This window comes from Thamnophis sirtalis, unplaced genomic scaffold, assembly GCF_051295495.1.
Source record: "Thamnophis sirtalis isolate CommonGarterSnake01/CBP01778 unplaced genomic scaffold, rThaSir2_p1.2 scaffold_6, whole genome shotgun sequence".
Lineage (NCBI taxonomy): Eukaryota > Metazoa > Chordata > Lepidosauria > Squamata > Natricidae > Thamnophis > Thamnophis sirtalis.
The window spans coordinates 102,185,551-102,196,934 of NW_028261386.1; the positions used below are offsets into that span (position 1 = coordinate 102,185,551).

The 11,384-nt window shown below is 39.7% G+C and overlaps 1 protein-coding gene across 3 annotated transcripts in view; it reads left to right on the forward strand.

Annotated features, from left to right (window-relative positions):
- The window catches only part of LOC148045133 (amine sulfotransferase-like), a 60,918-nt gene extending 50,273 nt beyond the window's left edge, over positions 1–10,645 (forward strand). For 2 of the 3 annotated variants that reach the window (XM_087718590.1, XM_087718591.1), the window contains 7 exons: positions 611–686; positions 2,974–3,123; positions 3,417–3,625; positions 4,799–4,925; positions 5,959–6,053; positions 6,963–7,143; positions 7,855–10,645. In XM_087718590.1, the coding sequence (XP_087574716.1) occupies positions 2,982–3,123; positions 3,417–3,625; positions 4,799–4,925; positions 5,959–6,053; positions 6,963–7,143; positions 7,855–7,979 (879 nt within the window). In that variant the 5' untranslated portion in view covers positions 611–686; positions 2,974–2,981 and the 3' untranslated portion in view covers positions 7,980–10,645. The remainder of the gene's footprint in view (positions 1–610; positions 687–2,973; positions 3,124–3,416; positions 3,626–4,798; positions 4,926–5,958; positions 6,054–6,962; positions 7,144–7,854) is intronic. The other variant, XM_087718592.1, reaches the window with a different exon arrangement.
- Positions 10,646–11,384: the final 739 nt, after the last annotated feature.

Consider the following 11,384-nt stretch of genomic DNA (forward strand, 5'->3'; position numbering starts at 1 on the left):
AAAGTTGCAATGCCATTGAAAAAAGGGACTGATGACCATTTTTCACACTTAGCGACCATTTTCACACTTAGCGACCATTGCAGCATCCTTATGGTCACGTGATCAAAATTTTGATGTTTGGCAACAGTTACAATTTATATTTGTAAATTGTAGTTATGTTGAAATAAAAAATATTACAATACTATTTTTGCGTTGTATGAAAATTTTTGTTGCTCCGTATAATTTTTTTAATCAAGCACCCCCTCCCCGGTCAAAGGTGTCCCTCTTTACCAATCTGAAAATCTGGTCACCTTACTGTAGCTGACACATCTAGAACTCAGTGTGTGTGCAGAATCACTTTAAGTAATCAGAACATGAATTCCGGCAAGGCTCATGTGCCTTGGCAAGCCTGCGCAGAATTATGACTGCAAAATCACAGCCTTGTGTTTATCCATAAGAAGGCTAGAAGGGGTGGAGTGAAATTTTATGCAGGGGGAGGGGGAGATGAAGGAAGGAGTTCTGGGAGTTGTTTGTGTGTAAAACTGAACTTATAGCACGTTGTCTTGGCAGAAGTTGGGTTATAAAGGAAGCCAGCTAAGCAGTAAAAAGCTTTCTAAAAATTTTCATTCAGGTCTCTCCCGTATAAAAAAACCCCAAACTCTGTGATTCTTTCTCTCTGCTCTTCAACCGCCCCGTCATTCATCAAGGTAAGTCACACATTTTGACACACTCTTTACTGTCCATAGTAAATTCAGTAAATTAAGTTATTAAAAGGGAGGGAGATTGGAGGGCAGAGGCTGAGAGTTTAACTTCAGCACTAAATTGGGGGAGGAGGAAGGGAAAAAAGATCAACAAGCCTTTTCCCTCCAGCGTTTTTGCTTTGTTCGTTGAAAAAAAATGTGGGTTTGTGGAGGGAGGGGCTAAAGCAAGAGAAAGGTTTTTCAAAAGGTCGTCTGGGAGCTTTCCACTCTCAATGCTTGCTTCCAAAAATCGAAAGTTAGTGGAGACCTGTAGTCTCCTTAGTGCAAGCTGGTCTGGATAGAGGCCTAGCACACAAGCTAGCTTCAAAGGATCAGGATCAGAGGTGGTATTCAGCCAGTTCTGGAGAACCGGTAGCGGAAATTTTGATTAGTTCGGAAAACCAGCAAATAGGCTGGCCCTGCCCCCATTGCCTCCCAGCTGATCTTCTCTTGTTGTCCTGCACAGGAGAACGGAGCTGGAAAGCAGGTTAGTGGGGTGGGAACGGAATGGGGATTTTGCAGTAACCTTCCCCTGCCATGCCTACAAAGCCATGATCACGAAGCCATGCCACACCCACAGAGCCATGTCCACAGAACTGGTAGTAAAAAAATAATAATCCCACCACTGATCAGGATGTCTCATTTGCACCAAGCACATAGGCTTGTTTGGGAGCTCTTTGGCGTTGGAAGGGGATGCTTGTGCCCTAATCTAGCCAAGCTCTTCCCTCCTGCTTGGCTGCTTTTGGCTTCGCAAAGCTTTTGCTGGTGTCTACCTTCTTTTTGGACACAGCTGGGTGATGCACCTCCCAGACCTTCTGAAGGTTTGTGTGATCTCTTTATCAACCTACATGGATACCTAATGGCTGCACCTGAAAAAGCCAGATGCAGTTGAGTTAGATCAAGTGATGACTCAATTCATTATTGCTATGAGTTATGACTGTGATTCCAGGCACAGTTTGTGGCTGTAATTCAAGAACTACCTGCATACACACTTATTCCTGGCCATTCTTTTCATACTTCTATGATTTTCTTACACTGGTCCATGTGTCACTGTGAGCAGGATTTGTATAGTTTCAGGACTTTAGGAGACAGCAAGAGTGTTGCTTCCACCTTCTCCTTAGAGCAGTGATGCCAAAAGTGGGTGCGTGGGTGCGTGCACACGCTACAGCACACCCACTGCCCGCACCCATAGCATAATGCATGTGAGACCCATCTCACACACGTGCATCCCCCCATCCATGCACGCCTGACCTCCCCGTGCTCCCCTTCCCCTCCCCACACATGCACCCCACCCCCACTCACCCATTTTTTGCCTCTAGGTTGGTGCAGGAGGCCTTCTAGGCCCAAAACGGAGTGTGTGTGGGTGCACCAACCTGGAAGCCAAAATGGGATGCAGGGGGGAGGGAGGTGGGGCCCTCTGTGCCCCGTTTTGGCCTTGAAATCTCTCTTGCACCACCTGGAAGCAAAAATGGGGTGTGGGGTGCCATGCAAGGCCCCAAAAGGCAATGCGAGTGCGGGCATTTGCAGTGGAGCTGGGCTGGGGCAACGGAGGATTTGAGGGTCTGGCATATTAACTTATTATCAAACTATTTGGTGCTTTTGCAACTGAGCCATGTTAATAGCTCTATTGCAAATAGTCACTCTAATTGTTGAAATTAGCAGTCTAATTTAGCACTGGCTTTGATATCTGTCAGCAAAGAGGTAAGGAGGCTGACCACAAATGCTTCATTATGTAAGAAGGGTCAGTCTAGCTGGTAAGTTGTGGCTGAAGAATTGTGCAAGTGGGTCCCTTGCTAGAGCAGGGAAAGATAACGTGGCATTTAGCTTAAGTGTTGTCAAGATTGTCCAGGCAAAGTCCAAAGGTAGAAAGTTAATCATTAACATGTTAAAAAAACACATTAGAGGTGAAGAACTTAGCTAATTAAGTACCCCCTCTATGCTTATTATGGGATATTGTAGATCTTCAATAAATCAGGATCACATGATAAAATATAAGGAAATTCAGATGTATATTTATGGTTTTCTGTATAATAACAGTTTGTTGCATATCTGCAGGCACACTTGGTTTGGACTTGGATCCCAAATGTGCATTTTTACTTCTCTGCAGAAATAAAATAATAGATACTAGTTTCCTCTACTCAGCATGATATTATCGTCCAATTGTGCCAGGTAAAATGAACCCAATGATGGACTGGGCCAACACTTTCTAGGGGAAAAAATAGAATGGGCCAATAACTTTATATTTTATCAACAGATCTAATAATGGAAATAGCAGATAGGTTCCTATTAAAACACAAAGGATTTAATTTTGTACGAAACCAGACCACACCTGAAAAAATCGATTCACTAGAAAGTTTTGAAATCCAAGAAGATGATGTATTTCTAATCACCTATCCTAAATCTGGTAAGTTCAAGGATATCTCCCAAGGAACACTTAATCTTTTATCCAATGCTGTTATTTAATTCAGTATGTTGGTTGCTGCAACTGTGCAAGGCTATAATCAGGTGTTAATGTTTCGCATTTTACTAATTTCTAGCTAATTTCTCATACATGCATCAACTATTTTAGAAGAAACTGTTGCTTTTATGTTTTCTGAATCGTTTACTATTCTTCCTGATAAGAAAGATTTCTCCATGTAACATTCTCCATATAATAGTGGCTCTGGGTGAATTAATTTAATTATTTCTTATTTACAGGCACAGTGTGGACTCAGAACATTCTGAGCTTGATTTTTCATGAAGGTCATCGAGATGGAACTGAAAATATTACTCTGATTGACAGAATACCATCGCTAGAATATAATGTTTTCGAGAAAGATTTATCTAGTCTCCCATCACCTCGTGTCATTTGTTCCCATCTGCCCTACTATTTGGTACCCAAAGGATTACAAAATAAAAGAGCAAAGGTAAGACCTATTTTGCTACATTATGCAGTGGAATGGGGAGCTGTCGTTCTCCTATTTTCTTAGCTGTGTATCTGAATATTTTATTGGCAAATGGGCAAGGACAAAGAAACAGATGTCATTTTGATCCACAGTGTTTGGTGGATGATAAAATTTGAAGTGGGAGGAAAAAATACCTCAAACAAAACAGGTGTTAAAAATGGAATGTCATGCATGTATAGAGATAGTTAAACCTTATGTTTATTTTCCCCTAATGACATTTCCAAGTGGATTGTAATGATCTCTAATACATCCCGAGTATCCAGAAGATGCCACATTGACGAATATATATCCCCCACATTTATTATTTTAACAAATAACTCAAGGCAACGAACATATCCAAAACACTTCCTCCTCCTATTTTCCCTACAACAACAACCCTGTGAGGTGAGCTGGGCTGAGAGAGAGTGACTGCTCCAAGTTAACCCATCCAGTTCTCATGGCTAAGGTGGGACTTGAACTCACAGGGCTTTTTGCCCTTGTGCCTTAAGCACTAAACCAAACTGGCTCTCATCTCTTCACCAAATCTCTTCAGAGGAGACTGCTACTCTCAGCCACCTCCTTGATGAACGACTCTAACAGCTTTAATATGGAGCTGCTATTTACAATGGCCCTTGAAGATGATGAGATGCTTCAGGTGATGCAAAATTAGCCCCATGGGATTTTGTGTGTTCCCCAAGAACTGCATAGATAATACTTCCGCTTTGCAAACTGCATTGGCTACCAGTTTGCTTCCCATTCCATTTCAAGATGTAAATTATGACCTTTAAAGCCCTTCGTGAGTTGGGAACAGGTTATTTGAAGGATCTCCCCTCCCCTATCCACCCTATCAAGTCCAGCTGGAGAAGTATGTGGTCCTATCAACTAGGGAATTTTGTTGGGTAGGTTCTAGGTAGAAAGTATTTTCTGCTATGGCCCCTACCCTATGGAAGGAACATCATTCTCCCCAAGGTGAGGCTAGCAACAGTCCTGTTGTCCTTCTGGGAAGTTCTCAAAACATTGGTTACCAATGAGCTTCAAGATCCCATGATAGAAGGGATTACATGACTGTATGACATTTAATTGTACGCTGGCGGTCTGTCTTTTTTCTTGTTTTTGTTTCATTTTTTTGACCTATCTATTATTTTTCTGCTACAGATTATTTATGTGTTTAGAAATCCAAAAGATGTCTTGGTTTCTATGTATCATTTTCACAAAGTTTCAGTCACATTAGAAACTCCAAAAGACTTTGATACATTCTTAGAGAAGTTTTTGGCTGGCAAAGGTAAGAAGATTTTGATTATGATGATGCTTGTCATTTGTTTGTCTTGGACAAGGAAGTATGAATATATTTCAATCCACTTCCCACATGGAGCAAAGAATCCACCTTCTCCCTGAAAATAAGATAAGAATCGTGATTTACTCATGCAGTAATTTGTATGAATCCTAGACAAACATGAATGTATGGAGAAGAATACAGGACTCCTAGGACAACTCATGATGTAAAAGTGACAGGGAAAGACAAGAGAAGGCAAGAAATACTGGGATTCATTTAATGTTCAGAAAAATGGAGAGAAGTTATTTGGGTGTGTGATTGAGTTGGGAATGGATGGACAGAATCTAAAATTAACAAAAATCAATATTCACTTTAAAATTTGAGAGTAATCCCATTTTTTTCAAATAGAATGCAATATTAAATATTCTCTAAAGTTGTAATCCCATAAGGAGCATTTAAGGGTTGGTAACAGAAGAGAGGAATAAGTCTGATATTTGATATTTAGTCTAGTGATTAAGGCAGCAGAATGGAAAGCAGGAGACTGTGAGTTCTAATCCTACTTTAGCCATGAAAGCCAGCTGGGTGACCCCATGCCAATTCCTCTCTCTCTCAACCAAACTCAACTCACAGGGTTCTTGTGGGACAATAGGAGGAGGAAGGTTGAATATGTTCACCACCGTGTGTTGTTTGTAAAAATAATAAAGAGGAAATACAAATAAATAAAAATAAGTAAATTTGCAGAAGTAGAAAAAATAGTCCAGATTAGCAAAAGCAAACAAAACAAAATAGGTATATCTTGAAAGAACTCCCCCACACCCCTTAGCAAGTGAGAGTGTGCAACCACATTTGTTATGGTTCCTATTTCTTGTCTCTCCACTACACATCCAGTATTATTAGGTTGTCCCCCACAATCATGCTTTGATCTGAAGGCCTCCAGGGTATTTTTATCCCACCACTGTTCATAAGGATAAATGGAAGAAATTCAAGCATTAAGAATATATCTTTAAAACAATCTGTCAATCTGTCATTTCTCTCCTATCAGTGGGCAATAGTTTGTGGCTAGACCATATAGAAGGCTGGTGCACTCATAAGGATGATTTCAATATTCTCTTCCTTTCTTATGAAGAAATGAAAAAGGTAAGTTGTATCCATGTCATGTAGTGCAATATGACTATTAAGCTTTAGAAATGATGGGATGTTTAGAATAACTTATTGCAGAAAGAAGTTACACAGGTGATTACAGAACCATTCTTGGTTATTTCTGTCAAATCCTGGAGGACTGGTGAGGATTTTGAAGAAAGGTAAGTGCCCCCTTTTCAACAAGAAAGAGGAGGATTCAGAAAATTAGACTTTTGCCACCTTGACATCAGATTAATAAACAGCCTATTAATAAATATTTATGTAGACATGGTAGAAATGACAGGAGTCAGCTTATATTTCTTGCAGACAGGTTAGTTAAAATTAAGTTGATCTTATTTTTGATAGAGTTACTGACTTAGTAGATGAGGGGAATCCAATAAGTAAAATGGGTTTCTAATTCAGCAAAAATTTGGCTCATTTAATAGTCTCCTGTTTTGGTTCAACAGAAATTGATTCAACTCAACTGCACCCATCATTTTCAAGAGAGGCCAGGGCATTTATTTAACCTAACTTGACAACTGGCCAGCCTCTAATAAAATTGCTAAGAATGTAAGAATCTGAATCTTAGAATAATTATGTCATATAAATATATTGAGAAAAATGTTACTCAACATTTTGCCTCTTGAAAACCTTTAGCAGCAATCCTAAGGAAGTGTTTTTGTGTCTAATCCATTGATAATGCTTGCCATGTCAATGTACAGTGTTCATTTAAAAAAAATACAAATCACTTAATCTCAGTATTTTTCTTAGTAAGAAAAGAAAGGAAGGTTGGGGGAGTGAGAGACAGCATTTGAGATTTGTATAAGAAAGTGATATTCTTTAGAATTCCCAAAATATGTTCACAAACGTTTCTGTCTTTTATCCATTATTGTGAATGAATTAATGTAAACCTATATCAAATTGCAGGATCTGAGAAGTTCAGTATTGAAAATATGCAACTTCCTAGGGAAAGAACTAAGTGAAAAGGATGTGGATGACGTGGCAGATAAAGCTACATTTGATAACATGAAAATGGATTCTAGAGCAAACTACAGATTCTTGCCTTCTGATCAGATCGATTTCAGCAAAGGGGACTTTCTTCGGAAAGGTAAATCAGTAGTAATTCATATTCCCGAGGCTATGCTTGTGGGATATGTCAGGCTTCATCTGAGACCAGGATTATTGCCTTCATGTGAAAGACACTTTGAAGTTTTATAGACATGTCCCAACATGTCTGATTGCATGTATCTGAAACAGCCCTAAATCTTTCTTAGCTGTACCAATCTTTTCATTCTGACAAATTTTTGGCATGGATATACTTTGACTGTTTCTATGACCAATCTGATGCCTGCACAGACTAATGATCCTTAGGGAGTGGGATTGTTCTAGTTCACACTGGCCACTTTTGGGTGATGGAGACATAGCCTCTTCACTCTATATCCTGGGTACTGTCCTCCAGTCTTAGAACTGCCTCCTTTAAGCCTATGTGGACATAAACAATGCTCAAAGGACCATCAATCTTTTCCCATGGGGCCAGTTCCAACAGGGTAAATTCAAGATCATTTGAACCTCACTGGCAAACCATTTGTTCCATGACTACTCTTCTATCAAGTCTTCACTCTGTAACCCAGCTCTAGTTCAAATAGTAAGGAACCAACTTCCTCCCCAAAAACTATACTTACAGATTTCTAAGAATGGTTTGATGAACAAAGAGGTGACTAAGCAGTCATCTGTTAATGGAGAAATGAGCAATGTCCCAAGTTAATTATGTTTTGCAAACCATTAAATTGTTGACATTTTTTTAATCACTGCTTACCAGGCACTGTTGGGGACTGGAAGAATCTCATGACTGTTGCCCAGAGTGAAAGGTTTGACCGTGTATTTAAGGAGAGGATGGAAAAGCTGCCCTTCAAGTTCTGCTGGGATATTCAGGAGGATCCATGAGCCTATTTCCAGCTCACGAGAGGAAAATAACGTGTGATACACATATCTTCAAATGGATTGAATCAGAGATGACCTTCCAAGAATGGTCTTTATGTAACCCTGTAATATTTAATTTTCAACTCTTTAAGGATCACATTAATTTCTGTGCTATTGTGAAGTATAATAGAGCCTGCAGAAAACTGTTAATTTATGCCTTTTTGAATTTCTTATTGTCATTTTAATTTTGATTCCAATGAAGCCAAATGCACTAGAAATTTGATATTTGATGTCCAGCTGATGCCGTATAATAGGGCAAAACTCACTTAACAACTGTCTCGCTTAGCAACATAATTTTTGGCTCATTTGAAGTGATAAGTTGAGAACTACCTGTATAAACTGCAGATATTTTTCATGTGGACAGGAGTGCAAAGTCTGAACAGTTACCAAGGTTGTTGGAACAACTGAAACTTCACTTTCCATATCTCAGGAGCAAACATTCAGATATCCCTAAAACAACTTCCTGAACTTTTGAAGCCTGGATATTGGCCTCCAAATCACCTGCCTATGCTACTACCATTTCTATGCTGTACAAAATCCCAGAAATATCATTAGCATATTTTCCCATTCTAAAGACAAGATCCTTCATGGAGATTTTAATTCTGAACTGCATGTTACTTAGAAGTCTTCTTCAAAATCATTGCATCAGAATTACTGATATTGCCTTTGTATATACAATGTTTAAAAAGAAATATTTTCCTTATAGCTCATATGAGGACTCAGAATTAACTTAAACATGCCCACTATTGTTACCATTCACTGCTGGTATCAACAGTTGCTTGCAATTTGGTCTTTGATCATGTATATGCATCTGAATAATTTAATAATTACCCAAATAATTTAACAACCGGTTCTCTGCCCTAATGACTGGCTTAGTAGGCATGGCTGTGTGGTCATGTTACTGGGTGGGCATGGCCAACTCGACATCAATCACTTCGAAGGGGCCTTGCCTCGTGCGGCCGCTTGCCTCCAAAATTTTTATGCAAAATTGAATTATTTGAGAAACTCTGATTCCAAGTCACTTGGCTTTAAATCTGATTTAAACTAACCTAATCCACCTCCATGAATCAGGTATCAAAGATCTACAAATCTTTCTTCAGTTGTACCAATCGTTTCCCATTACTACAACCTATTAAAACTATACAGGTAGTCCTCAACTTACAACTACCATTAGGATCAGAACTTCTGTTGCTAAGTAAGGCAATCATTAAATGATATGTATCCAATTTTATGACATATTTTGTCACAGTTGTTAAACAAACTGCCGTGGTTGTTAAGTGAATCCAGTTTCCTAGGTAACTTTGCTTGTTGGAAGCCTGTTGAAGAGGTCGCAAATGGCAATAGCAATAGCAGTTAGACTTATATACTGCTTCATAGGGCTTTCAGCCCTCTCTAAGCGGTTTACAGAGTCAGCATATTTCCCCCAACAATCCAGGTCCTCATTTTACCCACCTCGGAAGGAGGGAAGGCTGAGTCAACCTTGAGCCAGTGAGATTTGAACAGCTGAACTGCTGAACTGCAATCAGCTGAAGTAGCCTGCAGTGCTGCACTCTAACTACTGCGCCACCTTGGCTCCAGGACACCGCAACCATCATAAACACATGCTGGTTGCCAAGTGCCTGAATTTTGTGCCCCACACAACCGCAGGGATTCTGCAATGCTCATAAGTGTGAAGACCAATTTTAAATCACATTTTTCAGCACCACTATAACAGTTGCTAAGCAGTTGCAACTGCTAAGCAAACAGTGTAAGCCAAGGATTATCTGTATTTACATAAACAGCAATCTCATTCCAGTGGTGGGTTGCAGATCCTGTCCAGAGCACCGGCTACCCTTCTGGTACAGTGCTCTGGAAGACCCCCCCCCCCGCCCGCCCAAGCTCCTTAAAGCCTGAGTTTTAAGCCTTTGGCGCTTCCGCGCATGTGTATGGCACGTACGGTGCCTGCATGACGCTTCCCCAAGCAGCTGGAGCATCTCAGAGGCTTGCGGAAGCATCACAGGCAAGTACGACACATGCACATGCTGTGCGCATATGCACACGGAGGCCATGTGGGTGACGCCGGGGCCGTTCCAACCGTACCAATTGGAACAGAATCCAGAACCCACCACTGCCCCATTTCCAGCGATTCCCCAAGCATATTTCCTGACTCATGTAACTTTTAAATAACCCTAAACCTGAGGTTAACTTTTGCACCTGCCTGTTTATAGTTACTTAACATTTACTTAACAAAAAACAGATTTTTCTTTTTATACTTTTTTGTAGATATGGGAATACCTTGGATATAAAGTCATTTTTTATAACCCCCTATTGTCCAATGAGTGCATTGATTAACAAAATTAATAAGGGTTTATGAATAAATACAGTGGATTTCAAGAACTATTTCCATCTATGAAATATTAATTATTAGCTTGATTAAGAAATAAGTGCTATGAATTGCAAACACCTTACATACAGAGTACATTGTATAAATTTTGTATTTTCACATCAGCTGTATTTTCCAAAGATATAATGCAAATTATAAAGATTTTGTTTCACTGACAGGCTTCATCTGAGAAATGATTCCATACCACAAATTCACCTCTGTTTTTTGAACTTAGTTGACCAAGATATAAAGATTATTGCAAATTTTGCAGGTTGTGTTTTTATTGCCCATCAATTATTTATCTGGAAGAAAACTGTATCACCATAAAATGTGTTGTACGGGACAGAAGAAAGGGCAGTCTGACCTTTGGGTTCCAAGCCAAAAAAACAATTACATTTGGACAGGAAATTCAAAATAAGAAAGTGGGGTGGGCAAAGCTATTGGTACATGGCCCATATCTTGCAGGATAAGACAAGGTTTAGGGATGCTTTGAATCCACTGTATGGGGATCAGATCAGAGATGGGTTGCTCCTGGTTCGGTCTGGATCAGGCAAACTGGTAGTGATGGCATATGGTTGCATTAAGTAGACAATGCAGAATCCTGAGAAATGCCCCTATAGAACTATTATTTTTGCAACTTTAAGCCCTTTTTATTCTAAAATGGAAATAATAGTGGATGAAGCTGCAGAAGCTGGAGAAAATGCAAGAAGTGAACAGCAATTTCAGCTTCTCCAAATTTCCCACTCCCTACTTATTTCTTTGTTAATAGAATTTGTTTCTACTAAATGATAAAGAAGTCTACTTATGTACTGGCACTCAAGCATGCAATTTAAAAACATCTAGTTGTGGGAAATATGGGACATAATATTAGGATTGCTTACGAACAACAGGTTTCTGGATGCTTTTCCTTTTAGACAAAGCTTCTGTCCCACAGGGAATCTTTTCTAAAACTTCTGTGCCACAGGGAATCCTTTCTTCTGACACTGGCCAGGCGGGTAGGGGGCCTC